The sequence below is a fragment of the Oncorhynchus keta genome, chromosome 33 (assembly GCF_023373465.1).
Source record: "Oncorhynchus keta strain PuntledgeMale-10-30-2019 chromosome 33, Oket_V2, whole genome shotgun sequence".
In the NCBI taxonomy this organism is placed as follows: domain Eukaryota; kingdom Metazoa; phylum Chordata; class Actinopteri; order Salmoniformes; family Salmonidae; genus Oncorhynchus; species Oncorhynchus keta.
Window position 1 is genome coordinate 12319433 of NC_068453.1, and position 25863 is coordinate 12345295.

General features: G+C 47.7%; 1 protein-coding gene across 1 annotated transcript; it reads left to right on the top strand.

Moving 5' to 3' along the window:
* LOC118366232 (actin nucleation-promoting factor WASL-like) lies at window positions 1-25863 on the top strand. The gene is made up of 11 exons (XM_052491912.1): window positions 1-648; window positions 8160-8294; window positions 8528-8614; window positions 8800-8896; window positions 11422-11451; window positions 18241-18433; window positions 21124-21166; window positions 22392-22549; window positions 23537-24050; window positions 24502-24607; window positions 24732-25863. Exons 1-11 carry the CDS (start codon window positions 544-546, stop codon window positions 24791-24793), a joined length of 1530 nt encoding a protein of 509 aa, XP_052347872.1. The 5' UTR covers window positions 1-543; the 3' UTR covers window positions 24794-25863.

Genomic DNA, 25863 nt, shown 5'->3' on the forward strand with positions numbered 1-25863 from the left:
TGGCTTAGTTATAAGAATCTTTGGTATAAGCATAGGTGGACTGGATCGTACCGTTCTCTCCAAAAATATTTTAATTGCGCTTCTTTTGACGAATTTGCATTCATTTTTTATATAAAGATTGTATATGTGTATGTGATACATGTTGTGTAACAACCGTTTAATGCTCTCAAGATGATCTAGTCTTGAATTTCAAAAAGTGCGCACTCCCCCCGTTAGGTGTTTGGTTTATTCCCACAGACTGCCATGTTGGATTGAGCCACAAATCTGCTGCTGTTCGCGCTGGAGTTCCGATGAAACTTTAGTATCTACCTCCTTCAGGACGTTGCAGTAATGTTCTCATAATTTGGATTGAAGGAGGACCTTGCGTTGTGTTTGGAACCAACGGGGATGTTCGCGTACTAAAGCGGTTTCTATCGGGTTGTGGTCAGACGTGCATGGATGTGAGGGTCCGGTTGCAGGCCACGGCAGATCAATGACTATTTGTTTGAGTTTCATACAACGACGAATCGGAATCATAACACACCTTTTGGTTGATTGTCAGTAATGAGTGGCCATCTGCCGCAACGGCGGCCCGCTAACAATGGATCCATACTGCTAACCCCACAAGAGAACGACTGTCTATTCAATTACCTCGGCAGAAAATGCACGGTAAGTTTTATCAGTCATACTTTCTTTACTAATTGCTCATGGATGATGTTTACCCCTTTCAGGGTGAATTGCAAACCTGTGTAATTGATGCCTCAATATATTTGATAAAACAATCGAAAGGGAAACGACTCTCGCCGCTGACACTGACGGTCCTTCCATTGGCTTGGGCTAGACCGGTTGAACAGGGTTAAGGAAAAGGGAATGTTAATATCCCAGGACACAGTGCCATTTGGGCGGTAGAAAGTTTGTCAAGCCCGGAGGCCTCTGGTGTTTCCTGACACACCTGCATAGCATGGAAACACCCAAACGAGGTAAACCACTGTTAACAAGAATGTGCTCCTCGGTTTTGTTGGCCTAGACCAAGGCCAGTGTTTGGATCTGGTAAACCCATCAACCCGGCTACGATTATTATTCGTACCAGCGTTGCATAATGCCTTGGCAGATTTCGGAAGCCGCCTGTGTGTTAGGAACAATCTGTCTGGCATGCTACAACACTTGCCATTCATTGTTCTGCTGTCCACACGATACTTTCTCATAGGCAATCACACGATTCAATTCAGTTGACTGCTCTCCTCGGGTTTTTGAGACGCAGCAATCAGTAAAGAATGTGTCCAATGTAGCGTTACATTGTATCACTGGCAAATTATCTCTGCTGGGCAAGGCGCTATTTAATGTGACGGCCTGAAATGTACATTATATAACGCGTTTTGTTATCAATTGACACTTCGAGAATTATATTTCAATAGAAGCAATGTGTCCTCTTGAAATATGATCTGCATTGATTGCACTCTTTAACCTTGTATTTTAAATTGGTGTAATGTACAATAGAATTGTAACCTACACGTATGTCAACAAAACAGTACAGTATCTATTCGCTGTTTTTTTTTTTTTTTAGATCAAGTTGACACACTGGGGTGTATGTCAATAAACTACCTGGCTAGCCTTGGGTGGTTAACTAATTGTCATCAGATGACAATTCAGAGAGAATGCACCCACCCCTTATTTCACTCTCCATATAGGTATGAGCTTCCTGTAAACACCAGGTTGGTTGATACAATTGGACGCCATTTAATGTTGTTCATCGGGCATGTGGCTTAATCAGATTTCCTCGTGGATATAGGTCAGGATGTGTTGCGTAATGTTTGAAACTAAGTATGGCTTCTTGGCAGGTTTCTGCCCCGTGTGAAGACGGATACTGCTCGCACAGCTTCCCTACGGTGGTTGAGCCAACAGTTTCTCGAGAGTAGACGTTCTCTGTCTCAGTAGTAACTTTCCCATGCCACATTACCACACCCTTTACTTCCCCATATTATCTGGCTTTGAGTCATGTTACCGTTGCCATGTTCACAAAGTAGGCTAAGGTGGTGTGGAGGAAGTAGTCTTAACTTACTTCCTACTGCTCACGTGGTGGGCCAGAAGAGAGTCCCGCCTCCTACTTGTCAGTCAGTCACACCTGTCCCACGTGTCTCTCTGCACATGTGTCGTACACCTGCATACACAGCCAATGATGTCATTCCACAGACATCCAGGCCATGTCACTCACCATGTGACACAGCCCAGGCAGTTGCGTGAGGAACATTCCTGCCTCACTCTCCTCTTGAAAAACAAAAATGTTGTTAAAATCTGGGAGAGGTGAGTGATTGCTTGTTATGTAGTGGTCTCACGTAGCTAGAGAAGAAAATGCAGGAACTCATCATTGCTGCTGTAGTCTTTACTCTTCCTCCACAGAGAACTGAACACCGAACAGTCCTTGGCTTCTGTGTTTAACCTTTGGTTTATTCCATTCGTTAAAGGCAAGTAAGTAATGTTATGCTAGCTGAGCCAGAAGCTAATGTCTAATACCCAAGTTGCCTGTTGAGACGTAGCTGTTATATGCTACTCGGAATCAGAGCTGTCAGTGGATTTCAGCTCAGTGTCTCTCTCTCTTCTCTTTCAGTCATTCATACATACAAACAGTGAGCCGCAAACTCTGAAACGCAGGGCCCTGCCAGATGATGAATCACACATGTGAGAGGTCCAACCTGTGTTTCTGTGGCTTTACTGACATTCAACTCATTGATATTCCTACTGCTTCACTTTTTACTATCAGCACCAGGCTAGAGTTGGAAGCTATCCAATTCGTGTGTGTATGTGTGAGACTGCCTGAGCAGCAGTCCTCTCCAGCAGGAAGTGCGGTAGTCGACCTCCTTCAGTGTTTTGTGCAGGAGTGGCAAAAACTTACCTTTTGATCTTTACCACATACTCTCCTTCCCAACCTCTTCCCTGTTCCCACTGTTTCCCCACTTCTGCCTCCCCTTACCAGCCCTACTCTGGGCCACTGCCTCCCCTTACCAGCCCTACTCTGGGCCACTGCCTCCCCTTACCAGCCCTACTCTGGGCCACTGCCTCCCCTTACCAGCCCTACTCTGGGCCACTGCCTCCTTACCAGCCCTACTCTGGGCCACTGTCTCCCCTTACCAGCCCTACTCTGGGCCACTGCCTCCCTTACCAGCCCTACTCTGGGCCACTGCCTCCCCTTACCAGCCCTACTCTGGGCCACTGCCTCCCTTACCAGCCCTACTCTGGGCCACTGCCTCCCCTTACCAGCCCTACTCTGGGCCACTGCCTCCCTTACCAGCCCTACTCTGGGCCACTGCCTCCCCTTACCAGCCCTACTCTGGGCCACTGCCTCCCCTTACCAGCCCTACTCTGGGCCACTGCCTCCCCTTACCAGCCCTACTCTGAGCCACTGCCTCCCCTTACCAGCCCTACTCTGGGCCACTGCCTCCCCTTACCAGCCCTACTCTGGGCCACTGCCTCCCCTTACCAGCCCTACTCTGGGCCACTGCCTCCCCTTACCAGCCCTACTCTGGGCCACTGCCTCCCCTTACCAGCCCTACTCTGAGCCACTGCCTCCCCTTACCAGCCCTACTCTGAGCCACTGCCTCCCCTTACCAGCCCTACTCTGAGCCACTGCCTCCCCTTACCAGCCCTACTCTGGGCCACTGCCTCCCCTTACCAGCCCTACTCTGGGCCACTGCCTCCCCTTACCAGCCCTACTCTGGGCCACTGCCTCCCCTTACCAGCCCTACTCTGGGCCACTGCCTCCCCTTACCAGCCCTACTCTGGGCCACTGCCTCCCCTTACCAGCCCTACTCTGGGCCACTGCCTCCCCTTACCAGCCCTACTCTGGACCACTGCCTCCCCTTACCAGCCCTACTCTGAGCCACTGCCTCCCCTTACCAGCCCTACTCTGAGCCACTGCCTCCCCTTACCAGCCCTACTCTGAGCCACTGCCTCCCCTTACCAGCCCTACTCTGAGCCACTGCCTCCCCTTACCAGCCCTACTCTGAGCCACTGCCTCCCCTTACCAGCCCTACTCTGGGCCACTGCCTCCCCTTACCAGCCCTACTCTGGGCCACTGCCTCCCCTTACCAGCCCTACTCTGGGCCACTGCCTCCCCTTACCAGCCCTACTCTGGGCCACTGCCTCCCCTTACCAGCCCTACTCTGGGCCACTGCCTCCCCTTACCAGCCCTACTCTGGGCCACTGCCTCCCCTTACCAGCCCTACTCTGGGCCACTGCCTCCCCTTACCAGCCCTACTCTGGGCCACTGCCTCCCCTTACCAGCCCTACTCTGGGCCACTGCCTCCCCTTACCAGCCCTACTCTGGGCCACTGCCTCCCCTTACCAGCCCTACTCTGGGCCACTGCCTCCCCTTACCAGCCCTACTCTGGGCCACTGCCTCCCCTTACCAGCCCTACTCTGGGCCACTGCCTCCCCTTATCAGTGTCTGCATTTCCTACTACTCTCCAGTCTCTACTCCTTCCCAACTCCACTATGACTTCCCCCCTCTCTTTCTGTCCTTCCCAACCCCAGCCATTCCTACCCTATCCCACTTTTTAGGATAAATGGGAAATACTGTCAGGACATGGATGGATGAATGATGCACAGTTGCCGTGCATTCAACATCCTGTTTGTTTCCCCCTGTGAGCCCTCTACAGTCCCACTGGCTGTAGTGTGTAGTAGCACCAGCAGCCTGGAGAGTGGTGCCATGGCGAGCTTTGATGATGTCACTGGGACTGGGTGCCTCCTGTGGCCAGCGGGGCTCGTTCTGACTGCCGCTGGTGATCAGAGCTGGAGAGGCTGATGGATGATACAGCTCAGCTCTATGTGACCTCACCGCGGTAGCACAGCCCACTAGATGAGCACAGACAGATATTGCTTTCTTTGAAATGTAGGCTGTCCCCAGACCCTGCACAGCCCATCTGTGTGGAGTTAGCTACTAGGTTTTCTAGTAAACTTGGTTTACCACTTTATGCTCTGGCCTGCCTTTCATCTGCAGGGCAATGGGCCTGAACCCCACTGCGACGAGGCTAGTAAACTCGGAAGAACCTGGGCCCCGTTAGAACTTTCGTAGGCGCATTGGTAAATCTCTATGCAGTTTCCCGAAACCGTTGTTACCAAAGTTGCACTTGAAAGCGCTCGTTATTTACCGATGGCCTAAGACCACTCGTAAAACAGCTAAGTGTCATTAGCTGCTTTTTTTCACCCTTCTTTCACCCTTCTGCGTCACTTTATAGAAGATCTCTGCTAAACACAGAATCAAGATGTTTATCTGTCTGATTGTGATCAATGATAAATTCAGAACAAAGTTTGACTGCAAACCTTTGCATTTGTTACAAACAAGTGAAGGATAAAAAGCTTTTAAATGAAACCGGAGATGATTGCATTAAAATATACTTTTGGTAATGTATGTGAACATCTGGTCATTGAACATCTCATTCCTAAATCTTGAGTGTTAATATGGAGTTGGTCCTACGTTTGCTGCTATAACAGCCTCCACTCTTCTGGGAAGGCTTTTCACTAGATGTTGGAACATTTCCGCTGGAACTTGCTTTCATTCAGCCACAAGCATTATTGAGGTCAGGCACTGATGCTGGGTGATTAGGCCTGGCTCGCAGTCGGTGTTCTAAATCATCCCAAAGGTGTTCAATGGGGTTGAGGTCAGGGCTCTGTGCAGGCCAGTCAAGTTCTTCAACACCGATCTCAACAAACCATTTTTGTATGGACCTTGCTTTGTGCATGAGGGCATTGTCATCCTGAAACAGGAAAAGGCCTTCCCCAAACTGTTGCCACAAAGGTGCAAGAACAGAATCATCTAGAATGTTACTGTATGCTGAAGCATTAAGATTTCCCTTCACTGGAACTAAGGGGCTTAGTCCAAACCATGAAAAACAGCCCCAGGCCATTATTGCTCCTCCACTTAACTTTACAGTTGGCACTGGCATCCGCCAAAGCCAGATTTGTTTCCACTGATCCAATGGTGGCGAGCTTTGCAACACTCCACCCGACGCTTGGCATTGCGCATGTTGATCTTAAGCTTGTGTACGGCTGCTCGGCCACGGAAACCCGCTTCATAAAATTCCCGCCGAATAGTTATTGTGATGACGTTTCTTCCAGAGGTAGTTTGGAACTCTGTAGTGTGTTGCAACCAATGACAGAATATTTTTATGTGCCTCAGCACCCGGTGGTCCCGTTCTGTAAACTTGTGTGGCCTACCACTTCGCGGCTGAGCCCTTGTTGCTCCTAGACGTTTCCACTTCACAATAACAGCACTTACAGTTGAACAGGGCAGAAATTTGACAAACTGACTTGTTGAAAAGGTGGCATCCTATGATGGTGCCACATTGAAAGTCACTGAGCTCTTCAGTAAGGCCAGTCTATGGAGATTGCATGGCTGTGTGCTCGTTCTTATTTTATACACCTGTCAGCAATGGGTGTGGCTGAAATGGCCGACTCCACTAATTTGAAGGGGTGTCTGCATACCTTTGTGTGTGTAAATAGACATGTACATATATATTTGTCACGTTTCTTAAACAACAGGAATAGAGCTCAGCACAGGCAAAGTCCTAGAGGAAAACCTGTAACCAGTCTGCTTTCCACCAGAAACTGGGAGATTAATTCACTTTTGAGTAGGACAATCGCTAAATCACAGGGCCAAATTGACAATGGAGTTGCCTACCAAGAAGACAACGAATGTTCCTGAGTGGCCAAGTTAGTTTTGACTTAAATCTTCTTGAAAATCTATAACATGACCTCAAAAATGTTTGTCTAGCAATGATCATCAATCAATTTGACAGAGCTTGAAGAATTTTGAAAATAATAATGGGCAAATGTTGCACAATCCAGGTGTGGAAAGCTCTTAGAGATTTACCCAGAAAGACTCACAGCTGGAATCACTGCCAAAGGTTCTTCTACAAAATATTGACTCGGGTGTTTGTACTTACATTTGAAGTCTGAAGTTTACATACACCTTAGCCAAATACGTTTAAACTCACTTTTTCACTGACATTTTAATCCTAGTTAAAATTCCCTGTCTTAGATCAGTTAAGATCACCACTTTATTTTAAGAATGTGAAATGTCAGAAGGATTTATTTCAGCTTATATTTCTTTCATCACATGCCCAGTTGGTCAGAGGTTTACATACACTCAATTAGTATTTGGTAGTATTGCCTTTAACTTGGGTCAAACTTTTCGGGTAGCCTTCCACAAGCTTACCACAATAAGTTGGGTGAATTTTGGCCCATTCCTCCTGACAGAGCTGGTGTAACCGAGTCAAGTTTGTCAGGCCTCCTTGCTCCCACACGCCTTTTCTGTTCTGCCAACATATTTTCTATAGAATTGAGGTCAGGGCTTTGTGATGGCCACTCCAATACCTTGATTATTATTATTATTATTATTATTATATTACTTTGTTGTCCTTAAGTCATTTTGCCACAACTTCAGAAGAATGCTCTGGGTTATTGTCCATTTGGAAGACCCATTTGCTTGGCAGGCTACTTTTACCGTCCTGCGTGAGGAGACTGCCAAGGTGTCAGTAAGCCATACAGAGGACAGTACTGGTACACACACACACACACACACACACACACACACACACACACACACACACACACACGAGGACAGGGTGACTTTATTCCTGCTGAGAAATGAACAACGCTGCGGTAGTCTAAACTCTGCCAGTGCTGTCACACCTCTGTAGTAGTGTTTCTGCGCATACATTATTTTCTGACCTTGATTTTAAAGGTTGACTTGGTGAGATGAGGTTGCCCTGAGCAGATCCGCAGACTTTGAGATGAGCGCGATGCAAACATTTTGCGCAGTCACAGAGTATCTGCGCAGGTGCGCTTCACACAGTTTCAGCATGACCGCTACGCTCTTAGTTGTTGTATAAATCGGCCTGATATTGTGTTTTACTTGGGTCCTTGAGTGTACCTTTTTGTTTTTTTTACTAGAAAGTTGATTCCATTGAGGTCTTTTTTTTAAGTTAAAAAAAAGTCACTGTAAAACACAGACGGTCTTTGGGTCTCAGTTAAATCCCTATTCCATCCATTTTACATTTTAGTCATTCAGCAGACGCTCTCATCCAGAGCGACTTAGTTAATGCCTTCATTCCTTCTATTAGGGGGAACTATACTCTCATCACATCATTCATTAACCCCTTGTGCCTCTCTCTGTCACTCTGCAGTCGCTGTGTTCTGCGGTGGTGCAGGTATATGCAGCAGACAGGAACTCCGCCTGGACCAAGAGGTGCTGTGGTGTGGCCTGTCTGGTCAAAGACAACCCAGCACGATCCTACTTTATCAGGGTGTTTGACATCAAGGTGGGTTTAGTTCACACACAAAACACAGACCAACCCGGACACGGCAGCACCTTTACTATGTCCTTTACTATAGAGATGAGAGAGACACACACACTAAATCTGTTGAAGTGCCTTTGAGCAAGGCACTTAATTCTAATTTGCTCCGAGTGTCCCGCACTACTATGGCTGACCCTGTAAAACACATTTCACTGCACCTATGTCACAATAAAACCTCTCTCGCTCTCTCTCTACAGGAGGGTAAAACCGTGTTTGAGCAGGAGCTCTACAACAACTTCTCAATCACCGTTTCCAAATCTTACTTCTTCACGTTCGCAGGAGATGTGAGTTATACCTTTCTCTATGTACTTGATATATCTTGCTGCAGCCAAGTCCTTTCACATGACATGGCCATTTGTTTATGGCAAAAACCTGTGTGTGTGTTGTTTTTTCAAGCCTGCAGTGTTCGTTCGTTCTTATGACATTCTACTTCATGCGTTTGTGGGCGTGCGTATTTGTGTGTGTGTAGTCGTGCCAGATGGGACTGAACTTCGCAAGCGAGGAGGAGGCCAAGCATTTCCGGGTCGCCGTGGGAGACCTGCTGGGGAGACGACAGAGAAAATCTGGTGACTACCGACGCCATCTTTTGATTCTACTGACCCCAGACCTCTATTAAAACCATCTCCTCCCCTCTGACCTCAGCCCGGTCTGCTAATGATTGGACAGGTCCTCTCCATTTTGAGATATATGGATCTCACCTTCTTTATCTGCCATCTCCTTCACTTCCTAATTGTTCAATTGACAGCGCTCTCTTCCTTTCGCTCTGGCTCTCTTCCTTTCGCTCTGGCTCTCTTCCTTTCTCGCTCTGGCTCTCTTCCTTTCTCGCTCTGGCTCTCTTCCTTTCTCGCTCTGGCTCTCTTCCTTTCTCGCTCTGGCTCTCTTCCTTTCTCGCTCTGGCTCTCTTCCTTTCTCGCTCTGGCTCTCTTCCTTTCTCGCTCTGGCTCTCTTCCTTTCTCGCTCTGGCTCTCTCCTTTCTCCTTCTCTCGCTCTGGCTCTCTCTTCCTTTCTCGCTCTGGCTCTCTCTTCCTTTCTCGCTCTGGCTCTCTCTTCCTTTCGCTCTGGCTCTCTTCCTTTCTCGCTCTGGCTCTCTTCCTTTCTCGCTCTGGCTCTCTTCCTTTCTCGCTCTGGCTCTCTTCCTTTCTCGCTCTGGCTCTCTTCCTTTCTCGCTCTGGCTCTCTTCCTTTCTCGCTCTGGCTCTCTTCCTTTCTCGCTCTGGCTCTCTTCCTTTCTCGCTCTGGCTCTCTTCCTTTCTCGCTCTGGCTCTCTTCCTTTCTCGCTCTGGCCCACCGTTGCCTCCGGTTGAAGGGGAGCGGATCTAGAATCAGCTTTACCCTCTGAAATCTAAACTAGAGGTCAACCGATTATGATTTCTCAATGCCGATATCGATTATTGGAGCACCAAAAAATAGCCGATACCGATTAATCGGCCGACTATTTCTATATATATATATATATATATATATATATATATATGACAATTACAACAATATTGAATGAACACTTTTGTTTTAACTTAATATAATACATAAATGAAATCAATTTAGTCTCAAATAAATGAAACATGTTCAGTTTGTTTTAAATAATCCAAAAACCGTGTTGGAATTGCCATGTAAAAAAGCTAATGTTTAAGTTCCTTGCTCAGAACATGAGAACATATGAAAGCTGGTGGTTCCTTTTAACATGAGTCTTCAATATTCCCAGATAAGAAGTTTTAGGTTGTAGTTATTATAGGACTATTTCTCTCTACACCATTTGTATTTCATATACCTTTGACTATTGGATGTTCTTATAGGCACTATAGTATTGCAGCATAATCCCGGGAGTTGATGGGGTTGAAGTCATAAACAGCGCTGTGCTTCAAGCATTGCAAAGAGCTGCTGGCAAACGCAGGAAAGTGCTGTTGGAATGAATGCTTACGAGCCTGCTGCTGACTGAACGGTGGTAGGCAGACTGCTCTATCAAATATCAAATCATGGACTTAATTATAATATAATAACCACACAAAAATACGAGCCTTAGGTCATTAATATGGTCAAATCCGGAAACTATCATTTTGAAAACAAAATGTTTATTCTTTCAGTGAAATATGCAACCGTTACGTATTTTATCAAACGGGTGGCAACCTTAAGTCTAAATATTCCTATTGCATTGCACAACCTTCAATGTTATGTCATAATTATGTAACATTTTGGCAAATTAGTTTGCAACGAGCCAGGCGGCCCAAACGGTTGATTTATATTGATTTTAAGAAAGGCATTGGTGTTTATGGTTCGGTACATTTGTGCAACGAGTGTGCTTTTGTTAAAGCATCACCTGTTTGGCGAAGTAGGCTGTGATTCGATGATAAATTAACAGGCACCGCATTGATTATTTGCAACGCAGGACAAGCTAGTTAAACTAGTAATATCATCAACCATGTGTAGTTAACTAGTGATTATGTGAAGATTGATTTTTAAAAAAAACATAATTATACGATAAGTTTAATGCTAGCTAGCAACTTACCTTTGCTACTTACTGCATTTGCGTAACAGGTGGTCAGCCTGCCACGCAGTCTCCTCGTGGATTGCAACGTAATCGGCCATAATAGGCATCCAAAAATGCCAATTACCGATTGTTATGAAAACAACTTGAAATCCGCCCTAATTAATCGGTCGACCTCTAATCGTTAACATAAACCTGTGCCTGATCAGCTAAGACCAGGGGCAACAGTGCTCCTGAAGATAAGCTTGCTATAATAAGTTCAGGACTGTTTGCCCTCTGTCCCAAACCAGCAATAGTCTATGCAGTCTCTGTATGGATGATGGTCCTCGACTCTTAGATCTGAGCACCGTTTTATCAGTCTGCCTGTGATCGTTCTGGTAAATTACTAACTCGTACACCTGCGCTTGACGATTAATCCGCACACACACATACACCCCTGCTGCTTATAAACTAACTCTGTCCGAACCCTCCCCTTGTTGCAGAAGAGTTCCTCTTTGATCCGTGCACTTCAGTCACCTGTAACTCCATGCCAATCCCTCACCTCTCCCTTTCACTAACACTAACACACAGCACTATACAGGGGTTTAATTCTATACATTTTGTTTTACAGAAAAGAGATGTGACCCTCCAGGTCAAAATGGTAGGTCCTTCATGAAATTCACTCGGTCTTTTTATTTGTTTTGATTATATATTTTTTAATCAGAAATTGATGTAGACACTACCATTTTTAAACAACCCAGAAATTATTTGACTCAAAATATTCCTCCACAAACACAATCGTCACTCCCCGACTTCCCCACATGGCTTTGATTGAATGGTTCCAGTGTAAAGCCATTGGATAATCCCCTGATAGCAGGGTCTTAGAGTGAACACCTCTCTCAAGCCCCTGGCTAACAGATGACCTTTCCCCAGTCTTAATCTTAACCAAAAGGGGCATGGAAGTACTGTATATCTGACTGTAGCATCAGTGGTGAGAGGCCATTTCTAAGTACATAGATCCACTATACAGGACATGCTTTAGGTATTCTGCACACACACACTCTCCAGAAAGCCAGTTCCACAGGGACGTTGAGCAGATCCCTCCCCTCAATCTGAAAATACCAAACCTGTAACAACACTCATTCTCCAAACCAGGCCATATGAATAATCAGCCTACATTCACAGTAGATCACTTAGCTATAGATAAGATATATATATATATATATAACCTTGTAGCGTATAAGCGGCATCTCATGCTCAAATCCCCTCTCATCAGCACCCAGACAGGCTGGGGGTGATACGGTTCATGTCACTTGGTACCAGAGCTTTCCCCAATTGTACAGATACTATAGCAGTCAAAAGCTCTTTTTTTAGAGATGCTCTCTGAACTGGTCATGTAGATTTACTGTTGTGGAACAGTACAGTGGCACACTTTCATAGCACTCCTTGGCATCGCTTGACAACAGTGCATACTATTGGACTTCAGCTAGTTTGCTCTGCCTGGCTCCCCATAGTATTGTACTGGTCTGACTGGGTGGACAGACGGTGTCAACCCCTGCTCTGCTTAATCAGGCTAAGAGGATTTAATTCAGCTGCTAATGTTAGTTACTGCACAGCACTCACACTACCCCAGTCCCCTAACACTCATAGCAATGGCTTTGTGGAACGGAAAGAGGTTGTGGTGTAGGGGTAGAGGAAACGGGGGAGGTCAGAATTGGTGACATTTTCTCTTCATCATAGCGGTGACCTGTAAACAGATTGCTGAGGGTTGATGTTTTTGCATGGCCCGGCCTAGACATATCCTGTCCCCTGAGGGTTGATGTTTTTGCATGGCCCGGCCTAGACCTATCCTGTCCCCTGAGGGTTGATGTTTTTGCATGGCCCGGCCTAGACCTATCCTGTCCCCTGAGGGTTGATGTGTTTGCATGGTGCGGCCTAGACATATCCTGTCCCCTGAGGGTTGATGTTTTTGCATGGCCCGGCCTAGACCTATCCTGTCCCCTGAGGGTTGATGTTTTTGCATGGCCCGGCCTAGACCTATCCTGTCCCCTGAGGGTTGATGTTTTTGCATGGCCCGGCCTAGACCTATCCTGTCCCCTGAGGGTTGATGTTTTTGCATGGCCCGGCCTAGACCTATCCTGTCCCCTGAGGGTTGATGTTTTTGCATGGCCCGGCCTAGACCTATCCTGTCCCCTGAGGGTTGATGTTTTTGCATGGCCCGGCCTAGACCTATCCTGTCCCCTGAGGGTTGATGTTTTTGCATGGCGCGGCCTAGACCTATCCTGTCCCCTGAGGGTTGATGTTTTTGCATGGCCCGGCCTAGACCTATCCTGTCCCCTGAGGGTTGATGTTTTTGCATGGCCCGGCCTAGACCTATCCTGTCCCCTGAGGGTTGATGTTTTTGCATGGCCCGGCCTAGACCTATCCTGTCCCCTGAGGGTTGATGTTTTTGCATGGCCCGGCCTAGACCTATCCTGTCCCCTGAGGGTTGATGTTTTTGCATGGCGCGGCCTAGACCTATCCTGTCCCCTGAGGGTTGATGTTTTTGCATGGCCCGGCCTAGACATATCCTGTCCCCTGAGGGTTGATGTTTTTGCATGGCGCGGCCTAGACATATCCTGTCCCCTGAGGGTTGATGTTTTTGCATGGCCCGGCCTAGACCTATCCTGTCCCCTGAGGGTTGATGTTTTTGCATGGCGCAGCCTAGACCTATCCTGTCCCCTGAGGGTTGATGTTTTTGCATGGTGCGGCCTAGACCTATCCTGTCCCCTGAGGGTTGATGTTTTTGCATGGCCCGGCCTAGACCTATCCTGTCCCCTGAGGGTTGATGTTTTTGCATGGCCCGGCCTAGACCTATCCTGTCCCCTGAGGGTTGATGTTTTTGCATGGCCCGGCCTAGACCTATCCTGTCCCCTGAGGGTTGATGTTTTTGCATGGCCCGGCCTAGACCTATCCTGTCCCCTGAGGGTTGATGTTTTTGCATGGCCCGGCCTAGACCTATCCTGTCCCCTGAGGGTTGATGTTTTTGCATGGCCCGGCCTAGACCTATCCTGTCCCCTGAGGGTTGATGTGTTTGCATGGCCCGGCCTAGACCTATCCTGTCCCCTGAGGGTTGATGTGTTTGCATGGCCCGGCCTAGACCTATCCTGTCCCCTGAGGGTTGATGTTTTTGCATGGCGCAGCCTAGACCTATCCTGTCCCCTGAGGGTTGATGTTTTTGCATGGCCCGGCCTAGACCTATCCTGTCCCCTGAGGGTTGATGTGTTTGCATGGCCCGGCCTAGACCTATCCTGTCCCCTGAGGGTTGATGTGTTTGCATGGTGCGGCCTAGACCTATCCTGTCCCCTGAGGGTTGATGTTTTTGCATGGCGCAGCCTAGACCTATCCTGTCCCCTGAGGGTTGATGTTTTTGCATGGTGCGGCCTAGACCTATCCTGTCCCCTGAGGGTTGATGTTTTTGCATGGCCCGGCCTAGACCTATCCTGTCCCCTGAGGGTTGATGTTTTTGCATGGCCCGGCCTAGACCTATCCTGTCCCCTGAGGGTTGATGTGTTTGCATGGCGCAGCCTAGACCTATCCTGTCCCCTGAGGGTTGATGTGTTTGCATGGCCCGGCCTAGACCTATCCTGTCCCCTGAGGGTTGATGTTTTTGCATGGCCCGGCCTAGACCTATCCTGTCCCCTGAGGGTTGATGTTTTTGCATGGCCGGCCTAGACATATCCTGTCCCCTGAGGGTTGATGTTTTTGCATGGCCCGGCCTAGACCTATCCTGTCCCCTGAGGGTTGATGTTTTTGCATGGCCCGGCCTAGACCTATCCTGTCCCCTGAGGGTTGATGTGTTTGCATGGCCCGGCCTAGACCTATCCTGTCCCCTGAGGGTTGATGTTTTTGCATGGCGCGGCCTAGACCTATCCTGTCCCCTGAGGGTTGATGTTTTTGCATGGCCCGGCCTAGACCTATCCTGTCCCCTGAGGGTTGATGTTTTTGCATGGCCCGGCCTAGACCTATCCTGTCCCCTGAGGGTTGATGTTTTTGCATGGCGCGGCCTAGACATATCCTGTCCCCTGAGGGTTGATGTTTTTGCATGGCGCGGCCTAGACCTATCCTGTCCCCTGAGGGTTGATGTTTTTGCATGGCGCGACCCAAAGCTCAGCTCCAAACTATGCAGGGAAGAAGCAGTCAGCTGATATTCTGTTTATAATGGTGGCCAGCACTGTCACCAGATCTCAACCCTATTGAGCTGTTGTGGGAGCAGCTTGACCGTATGGTATGTAAGAAGTGCCCATCAAGCCAATCCAACTTGTGTGAGGTGCTTCAGGAAGCATGGGGTGAAATCTCTTCAGAGTACCTCAACAAATTGACAACTACAATGCCAAAGGAATGCACGGCATTAATTTTCTGCAAATGGAGTATTCTTTGACGAAAGCAAAGTTTGAAGAACACAATTATTTCAATTATAAATCATTATTTATAACCTTGTCAACATCTTGACTATATTTCCTATTCATTTTGCAACTCATCTCATGTATGTTTTCATGGAACACAAAGACCTTTCTAAGTGACCCCAAACTTTTTGTATGGTAGGGTGATGATATGATATTAATAAGTAATGTAAGATATGTAAAACATTATTAAAGTGGCATTGTTTAAAGTGACTAGTGATCCATTTGTTAAAGTGGCCAGTGATTGGGTCTCCATGTCGGCAGCAGCATCTCTGAGTTAGTGATTGCTGTTTAGCAGTCTGATGGCCTTGGGGGTGCCACACTCAGTGCCCTCACCTCTTCCCTGCAGGCCCACTACTGTTGTCGTCTGCAAACTTGATTGAGTGGGAGGCATCATGAAGCCTCCAGCTTGATGAGCTTGGAGGGAACTATATGGCGTTGAATGCTGAGCTGTCATCAATGAACAGCATTCTTCTTCCTCTTGTCCAGATGGGAATGTGCAGTGAGATGGCGATTGCATCACCGGGAAGGTGGAGGTGATATGATCCTTGACTAGTCTCTCAAAGCACGTCATGATGACAAGAAGTGACTTCTACGGTGCGGTAGTCATTTAGTTAATCTTTGCCGTCTTGGGTACAGGAACAATGGTAGCCATCTTGAAGCATGTGGGGACAGCAGACTGAGATGGGGAGCGATTGAATATGTCCGTAAACACACCAGAATAACTACGCTGTTTATATTCAGCCATATTCCCAGACCTCTTTCCATGGTTAAATTGGGTGGTTTGCGCTTTCAGTTTTGTACGAATGCTGCCATGCATCCACGGTTTCTGGTTAGGGAAGGTTTTCATAGTCAGTGGCTACAGCCTCTCCAATGCACTTCCTTTAACAATTCACTCACCGAGTCAGCGTATAGGATGTTATTCTCTGAGGCTGACCGGAACATATCCCAGTCATCAAAACAATCTTGAAGCGTGGATTCTGATTGGTCAGACCAGCATTGAATGGTTCTAGTCACTGGTACATCCTGTTTGAGTTTCCGCCTATAAGACGGTAGGATCAAGATGGCTTTGTGGTCGGATATGCCGAAGTGAGGGCGGGATTTGTATGCATTGCGGAAGTTAGAGTAGCAGTGGTCAAGTTTATTAATCCCGCGCATAGTGCCCAAGCCAGACTGGCATGGCTTGGGCTTTGCCCATACAGACAACATTCCGGTCTGGCTGGCATTATGAGGTAATGACAGGTGAGAATGACCCTGCGGATAGGAAGAGGGCACAGCCAGATCCACATTGGGCAGATGGATGTGGTACCGTGTTTGTTTGTGTATGACTCACTAGTGTATGTCTGCGGAATTAACTGTATTCACCCGGAAGGTTCCAGTTTTCGTTGCCTTGAATGCCCTCTCTCGTTCACCTCTCCCGCTCCTTATCGCTCTCGCGCTATCCCTTTTTCTCACACCATCTCTCCTCCTTTCTCTATGCCGTCTCTTGAGTCCTGTCTCCCACCCAGCCAGCCTCTCTCTCTGATGTAGATTCATCATGTTTAAGAGAACCTCAGGGATTATGGTGGATTAGCAGTGGGCATTAATGGTTATGTAAAATCCAGCATCATCGTGATTTGCTGGGATTAGAGGTGGGCTGGAGTTGGGGGTGTGGTTTGGCCGCTGGTGGAGAAAGGCAGAAGGGAAGGGATGAGAGAGTAAGGGAAAGAGTCAGGCTCAGAGATGGGACCTGGCAGTGCTCCCTGTTGTGAAGGGGAGGAGAGAGTACTCAGTTTGGAGGCGGGGCCAGCTGTTGCTGTGGCATTTGCCCAAACCCTAGGCACCTCACTTAGCCGGAGGGTCTTAGTCTGCCTGGCTCTGCCTGCTGTCTGTCTGGTCCGTACCCTGCGCAGTCTCCTCTCTTGATCTCTCTGGTTGCTCTTCCACCTGGTTCTCTGAATCTGAAAATCCTGGAGTTTGTTGTCTAGTTCTGTGGCTCCCACACTCTGTGTTCCTCTTGGGATGTCTCTCTGATTCTGAGGACCAAAAGATCTCTGGATCAGTGGATCTCTAAGCTATAGCCCAGGACTGGGCACCGCGTAGTCTTGCCCCCCTCATGCTGCCGCCATCGCTCTGTGATGTTCTGTACCACCTTCCTGTCCTCTCCCTCTGAGGACCTAACTGAGGGGGGAGGAGGAGGGATCCATCCAGGAGGGTGTCTCTCCACCCTCCACTGCCTGATCCTTCCCCAGGAGGAACTATATGCGCCCCCCTCTGACCCTACCAACCGCCTCTCGCTGTGCCACGGGGACCAGGCCTGCGGCGTTGTGGGTGAAATGCTTCTGGACGTCAACACTGCAGCTGCCGTAGGGTGTAAGGGGGACAGAGGTGGGAGGAAGGGGGCTGGAACTCCCTGTGACTGTAGTCCCTCAGTCTCGCCCTCAGTCAGAAAGAGCCCCCGTGGGGACTCCAGCCACAGAGGTAGGTGGCTGATGAGTCAGGACACTCAGGTCCATAGAATTCAGCTTGGTTTGACCACTGTGGGTGTCGCAGGACGTGTGAGCCGCAGGCAGTGGCAATATTATTCCGTGTGAGGTTTCCACACGCATCTCATCCAGTCAGTGTGGTAGTCGTTTTTCTTGTCTGCTGTGCGTTGGTTAGCAGATGCATCTCTCTGACTGTCCTAAGCCTAATGGGAGGCATTCGAGAGGAGATGGTTGTACACGAGGAGTGCTTAGTGAGAATGTAATGTGATCCCAGCAGCAGATTGTGTGTTGTGACGCTGGCTGAACTCTCCAGGTGTTAAAAGCCAATGCACTGTGTCACCCTGTGTGCCCTCTCATCAAACTAATTGGAGGACGCGTCAACGATGGAAGTAGACCTCATTAATGAAATGTCAAAAGTCTCTATTGTAATCCAGTATGTTAAACTACCTAGATCTGAGACTCTGGTCTCCCCCAGACCAAGACTCTCCGGGCCTGTTGCATTGTGGGTACTGTAGTTCTGACTCTCTTCTCCTCCCCCCCCAGGCCCGGCCCTGCCCATGGCCACGGTGGACATCAAGAACCCAGAGATCAACACTGTGTCACGGTTCCACGGACACACCTCTCAGACTAACATGGTGAGCAGCAGCTTCAACAACAACAAGAAGGAGAAGAAGGTGAAGGGAAAGAAGGGCAAGAAGCTGACCAAGGCAGACATCGGAACTCCCAGCAACTTCCAGTGAGTTTTCCATTCCATTTCTTTCTCATTTATTACTCTCTATTCTGATTGACAATAAATGTCACATGCTGCTGTGCAAATGGACTAGACAACAGGTGGAAATTATAGGCAACTAGCAAGACACCCCCAATAAAGGAGTGGTTCTGCAGGTGGGGACCACAGACCACTTCTCAGTTCCTATGCTTCCTGGCTGATGTTTTTGGTCACTTTTGAAAGCTGGCTGTGCTTTCACTCTAGTGGTAGCACGAGACGGAGTCTACAACCCACACAAGTGGCTCAGGTAGTGCAGCTCATCCAGGATGGAACATCAATGCGAGCTGTGGCAAGAAGGTTTGCTGTGTCTGTCAGCGTAGTGTCCAGAGCATGGAGGCGCTACCAGGAGACAGGCCAATACATCAGGAGACGTGGAGGAGGCCGTAGGAGGGCAACAACCCAGCAGCAGGACCGCTACCTCTGCCTTTGTGCAAGGAGGAGCAGGAGGAGCACTGCCAGAGCCCTGCAAAATGACCTCCAGCAGGCCACAAATGTGCATGTGTCTGCTCAAACGGTCAGAAACAGACTCCATGAGGGTGGTATGAGGGCCTGACGTCCACAGGTGGGGGTTGTGCTTACAGCCCAACACCGTGCAGGACGTTTGGCATTTGCCAGAGAACACCAAGATTGGCAAATTCGCCACTGGTGCCCTGTGCTCTTCACAGATGAAAGCAGGTTCACACTGAGCACGTGACAGAGTCTGGAGACGCCGTGGAGAACGTTCTGCTGCCTGCAACATCCTCCAGCATGACCGTTTTGGCGGTGGGTCAATCAAGGTGTGGGGTGGCATTTCTTTTCGGGGCCTCACAGCCCTCCATGTGCTCGCCAGAAGTATCCTGACTGCCATTAGGTACCAAGATGAGATCCTCAGACCCCTTGTGAGACCATATGCTGGTGCGGTTGGCCCTGGGTTCCTCCTAATGCAAGACAATGCTAGACCTCATGTGGCTGGAGTGTGTCAGCAGTTCCTGCAAGAGGAAAGCATTGATGCTATGGATTGGCCCGCCTGTTCCCCAGACCTGAATCCAATTGAGCACATCTGGGACATCATGTCTCGCTCCATCCACCAATGCCACGTTGCACCACAGACTGTCCAGGAGTTGGCTGATGCTTGAGTCCAGGTCTGGGAGGAGATCCCTCAGGAGACCATCCGCCACCTCATCAGGAGCATGCCCAGGCATTGTAGGGAGGTCATACAGGCACGTGGAGGCCACACACACTACTGAGCCTCAGTTTGACTTGTTTTAATGACATTACATTAAAGTTGGATTAGCCTGTAGTGTGGTTTTTCCACTTGAGTGACTCCAAATCCAGACCTTCATGGGTTGATAATTTTGATTTCCATTGATAATCTTTGTGTGATTTTGTTGTCAGCACATTCCACTATGTGAAGAAAAAGGTATTTAATAAGAATATTTCAGTCATTCAGATCTAGGATGTTTTAGTGTTCCCTTTATTTTTTTGAGCAGTGTATATACATACACACAGTACCAGTCAAAGGTTCTAACACACCTACTCATTCAAGGGGTTTTCTTTATACTCTTTTCCACATTGTAGAATAAGAGTTAAGACATTAACTATGAAATAACACATGGAATCATCTAGTAACCAAATCAAAATATATTTTAGATTGTGCAAAGTATCTAACCTTTGCCTTGATGGCAGCGTTGCACACACTTCCGACAGTCTTGAAGGAGTTCCCACATATGCTGAGCACTTGTTGGCTGCTTTTCCTTCACTCTGCAGTCCAACTCATCCAAAACCATCTCAATTTGGTTGCGTGATAGTGGAAGCCAGATCATCTGATCTCAAATATTAAATCTCAGCCATCATACCGCTCCGGAAGGAGACTCGTTCTGTCTCCAAGAGATGAACGTACTTGGGTGTGTAAATGGCAAATCAATCACAGAACAACAGCAAAGGACCCTGTGAAGATGCTGGAGGAAACGGGTGCAAAAGTATCTATATCCACAGTAAAACGAATCCTATATCGGCATAACCTGAAAGGCCGCTCGGCAAGGAAGAAGCCACTGCTCCAAAACCGCCATAAAAAGGCCTGACTACGGTTGGCAACTGCACATGGGGACAAAGATCATAGTTTTTAGAGAAATGTCCTCTGGTCTGATGAAACTGTTTGGCCAAAATGACCATTGTTATGTTTGGAGGGAAAACGGGGAAGCTCTCAAGCCGAAGAACACCATCCCAACCGTGAAGCATGGGGGTGGCAGCATCATGTTGTGGGGGGTGATATATATTTTTGATGTTTTTATGAATATCACTAGCAACAGAATAAACACATTTTTGAAATAGTATCTTTCTTTCCAACTTTATTTCTCAACTCCTAGTGTTGAGCTAATTACAGTCTCTGGAGTGTTTGACATAGCCTATTCGCAGGTGCTTTTTCAAAGCCTGACAGTATGGTGGGTGCCGTGTCCAAGGCAAGACATACATTTTTGCCAACACATGATTCACCCTTGTTTAAACAGCTGCTCTTAGCGAAAATGTGCTTGGAGTTACCTTTCTAGCTTGGCTACTTTTAGAGTTTACACTTCCTCTGTGTGTGAGTTTAGGGTTTGGTATGTGTATAGTAGGTAGCCTATGTGATCATTCCGGCAGGCTCTGTACTCCTCTCTGTCTGATCATGTGTTTCCTTCCAGGCACGTTGGGCACGTCGGCTGGGACCCTAACACAGGCTTCGATGTGAGTATGACTGACTGACTGGGCTCTGACTGAGGAGATATTGTTGTTGTTTACACTGTAGCATCTGACTAGTAGAATCATCCCCTACTTCTAATGGTATGGGAAGATCCTATGTGACCTGTGATCTGCCTCTTCTCACCCGGTGGTCTCGCTAGCCTCTGTCATATAACGTATGGGACATTTTTTTAAGTTTTAATGTCGCATGCACAAGTACTGTGAAATGCCAGTCTTGCAAACTCAAACCAGTAGGCCTGGACAGTGGGATGGTTTCTCTGAGGATGTGTTACTGGAAAGGGGGGGGTATCCCCCTTACGAGTTCTCAGGCTCAGAACTTGTTTATTTCTGATTTAGTGTTCATCAGACATGGCTCTCCTCAGAACTAAATATGAAATATTATGTTGTCTCTCCTCTCAGCCCCCTGCAGAAGTCACTGCCAGCCCAGGGTTACACAAGGAGATTTCACATTCTAAACCTGTTTCTGCATCATCCATTCAGTTGCTTCCAAAAAAGGATGATAAGTAATTGTGTGGTGTTCTACACGCACATCGAACAGACTGGGAACCTGATGATTTGTTGACATTTCTAAAATAAGATTTCAATGATTTTTGCGTTTCAGAGCTTTAATACTTTCAAGAACTTAAGTAGAGAGAGAGAGATGAGCGAGTTTAAGAGAAAGAGCTGTCGGGTGTTTTAACATGGTTCGACAGGAACAGGAAAGAATACCCCTTACAGCAGTAATTCATTACATCAAAGAACACAACCTGAGTTATATAAACTAAACCAACTAAGCTGTTGTTTTGTGTCTCTGCCCAGAGATCAAGAGTAGTGGTTTAAAGTAGACGTGATATAAACCTGTGTAATCTAGTTCTGTGTGAATATAATCCCACAGCCTTCAATCCACTCTCCCGGCTGGGCAGTGCCAACCTGGCACAGTTCCCCTCAGCCACCAGGTGGCGATGCAGGAGCTGTTTACAACAGGGTTGCCAACATCTGAGCAGTTTATCTGAACATGAGACCGCCAGCTCTGACATGTTTCTAACTGAGTAGTGTTTTATCGTTCTAACTCATTGAGGTTCAAACTAAGTGAAGTTGTAACCAATTGAAGTGCTGAGTGACTTTCTAACGGATAGTGGTTCTAACCCGGCATTGGTTCTATTCCTGTTAGTTTCTTTTCCAGTATTTCAGTGTTCTCTTCCAGAACCCAGTGTTCTCTTCTCTCCTCCAGTTGAACAACCTAGACCCGGAGCTGAAGAACCTGTTTGACATGTGTGGCATCTCTGAGGCCCAGCTGAAGGACAAGGAGACCTCCAAGGTCATCTATGACTTCATCGAGAAGAAGGGAGGCGTGGAGGCAGTCAAGATCGAGCTCCGCAGACAAGGTGTGTGAGTCGGGGGGGGGGGAGAACTAAGGGCTTTAGGTTCTGTGTTTGGGTTCTGTGTTTGTAGCCTAAACTGTGATAGAGTCCATGTAGATTGTTTAGTGTTCTAATGTTCATCGTGTGTTCCTCAGGTCCTCCACCTCCGAGGTGGTGTGGTAGGTTGGTTTATCTCTGCATGGTGCTGCTGTGGCATTAACCTGACTGGGAGCTGTCTGATAGACTAACTCTGACCTCTGTAGGACAAAAGAGTAGTTCCATCTCTGTCCCAAAGTCTAACATGGGGTTTCCCCAAACTGGGTCCTGTGTGCACGTTCTGTTGCCCTATAAACTATGATTATTTGAATCAGCTGTGTAGTGCTAGGGCAAACGCCCAAAAATGTGCTCCCAGGAAGTGGGCCCAGGACCGAGTTTGGGAATCCCTGGTCTAACACAGGGGTGTACAACTCAGGCCCCCGAGTTCCTCAGGACTGATGCCCTTGAAAACCAGGGTCTCTGTCCAGTGTCTTGAGTAGGAATGGTGATCTAGGCTCTGTTTTCTCTTCTAGATCATAATGAATAAGATTCTATGGAAAGAGCCTAGATCAGCACTCTTAATCGCAGACGCTTTGAGAAGGACCCATAGCTGTGCAACCCTGGGCTGGATCTAACATGTCCACCTTGACAGACCAGGAGTCAGTTTGCAGTGTGCTGAAGAGACGTTTGCCTTTTGACTTTAGAATATCATGTTAGTCAATGCAATGCTACCACTGAGCTTTTGTTTAGAGTTTCTGGGTTAGTTGAGAAGAATAACATGAAGCATAGCTGTCCCTAGTGGCTACAGTCATTACTGCATGCTTTAATACCAGCAATTGAGCTGTATTTATTGCTGCCTTTCCTCTGAGGTTCTTCTAGAATTGAAAGCATGTTGTGAAGTGTACAGTAGGCTCAGAATGTGTGTATATATGCAATAGTCGATTCCATGCAAAAATCATTTATCTTCTCTCTGGTCCAGCCCCCCACCCCCTCCTTCCAGAGGTGGACCACCACCCCCTCCCCCACACCAGACTTCCGGCCCCCCGCCCCCACCCATCAGGGGAAGGGGCGCACCTCCACCTCCTCCCCCCTCCAGAGCGCCCACCTCAGCCCCACCACCACCTCCCCCCTCCAGAACAGGCATGGGAGCTCCACCCCCACCCCCAACCAGAGGCCCTCTGCCCCCTCCTCCCCAGCCTTCCCATGCCTCCCTGGCTCCCCATGCCCCACCACCTCCCCCGCCTCCCTCCTCCGCCCCAGCAGGTATGGGTTCCGGAGCACCCCCTCCTCCTCCCCCGCCTCCCGGCCCTCCTCCCCCACCCATGCTGCTGGAAGCTGATGGAGGTGGTGCTGGTAAGCCCTCAGCCCTGTTGAGCCAGATCAGGGAGGGGGCTCCGCTGAAGAAGGTGGAGCAGAAGGAGAGGCCCATTTCCACCAGCACCGGCCGAGACGGTCTCCTCGAACAGATACGACAGGGAAAGCAGCTAAAGGCTGTGAGTGGACATTACCTTATACACTACACACCTTATACCCCTATGCCCATGTTCCCTATACTCTAGCTCCTACCTCAACCACTAAAAGCCAATTTATGATTGCTCCGGCATTGCGATCCAGATGCTGAGTACTGAGGGTATGATGCGATTTCAGAGCTTAATCGAGCTCTGTACCGCATCGCCGTGCGCCTCCCAATTTTTGTAACAATGTGGTGGGCTCCGTATTGCGCTGTATAGCTCCGCATTGACATGATTGGTTGACGGTAGGTGGGGGCGGGAAGTCCTCTATAAACACAAACTCACTTCCTTGACATCTTCCTTCACAACAGCTCTGCGAAGCGCAGGAAGTATGAATGGCCTGACTTCTACACTTCCCCTACCCTAGTGATACTAGATGCACATTCTCCTATACTGGAGCGTGTTGACTGGTGTGTATTCCTGCATGTTCCAGGTGACTGACGAACCAGTGTCAGGAGGACCCGCCAGTCCTTCAGCCGGCATCGTAGGAGCTCTGATGGAGGTGATGCAGAAGAGGAGCAAAGCCATCCACTCCTCAGGTACATGCACACACACACACACACACACACACACACACACACACACACACACACACATACCAGATAAGAGGATGCTGTTATATTCATACCAATGTATTTTCTATGTTCGTGTGTCTCTCCCTAGATGATGACGACGATGATGATGAGGAAGAGGACTTTGAGGATGATGATGAGTGGGATGACTAGTGGACCCCCCCAGATTATGACAACACTACATTGTTCCTAAATTGTTTTTCTAAATCTTATTCAAATGATAATGTAAATGTTTTATCAATTTGCTGTATATTTTTGTTGCCTTCATGCTTTTTTTTTTATTTGTATTCTGTGCAATACCTCATTTAATCTGTAAAGGTTTGTCATGTTCTCTTTCTGTAAAGTTGTTCTCTCCTGCATTAACATTTTTTTATGTCAAGTTTCTCTTGATCTGTAGAGTTCAGTCAGTGACTGGAGGGAGAACAAATGAACAAACTGACAGGGCCCTAAATGTTAAGAGTTGTTAAAAATCGAGAACACTATTTTCATACCCTTCTCTTACTTACTTTTTACTTATTCAAAAATCCTAGTTTAGCACTCTTATTTTCTTACGAAATCAGCTCTGTTGGAATATTTAGTCCCATTCGCTGTTGATGGTAAATCTACTCAGAGTTTGTATTTTTGCACGAATTGAAAGAAGAGGCTCAGTACGTGAATACGGAGCAGTATCATGGCTGTATCTGCAACGTTATGCTTTAAAGGCTACCGATATCACTTCAATTATCCAATACTGTCAACCCGTACACTACACACACACACACACACACACCGCTGTCTTGCTCTGCGTTTCGGCTTGTTTCATCAGTTACAGTATATAGTTACAGTATACTCTACAAACATTATTTGTTTTACTGTAGCAATCAGCCGACTGCAGTTCTTTGTTTGAATCAGGTCGGTGCGGATGCAAAGCTTGAGGATGAATTCGTTTTGGTAACTTAATATGACATCTGAACTGTTTCACTAACAAACTGTCCTTCAGGACCAGTGAACTACACTAACACTCATCTACCATTGACACTAACCTAGTCTCTACACAGAGGGATACTGCTTTCTCATTGGGGAAGGGAACTAATGCTGTTTTTTACAGTATCGCTCTGTCTGTTTTCACGGTTAGTGAAACTCTGTTCAGTAACCAGGATATATGGACCTCAAACCTTCAGAAATTAGGTTGGAAGAATAATGGACTATTAAATTGTACACTCAAATAAATGTTAATATTTACA

Bases quoted from the DNA above. Each gene is read 5' to 3' on its own strand.
- LOC118366232 (XM_052491912.1), top strand. From the start codon at position 544: ATGAGTGGCCATCTGCCGCAACGGCGGCCCGCTAACAATGGATCCATA. The intron at 21,167-22,391 runs GTGAGTATGACT...TCTCTCCTCCAG, and splicing joins ACCCTAACACAGGCTTCGAT to TTGAACAACCTAGACCCGGA. The intron at 24,051-24,501 runs GTGAGTGGACAT...TGCATGTTCCAG, and splicing joins AGGGAAAGCAGCTAAAGGCT to GTGACTGACGAACCAGTGTC.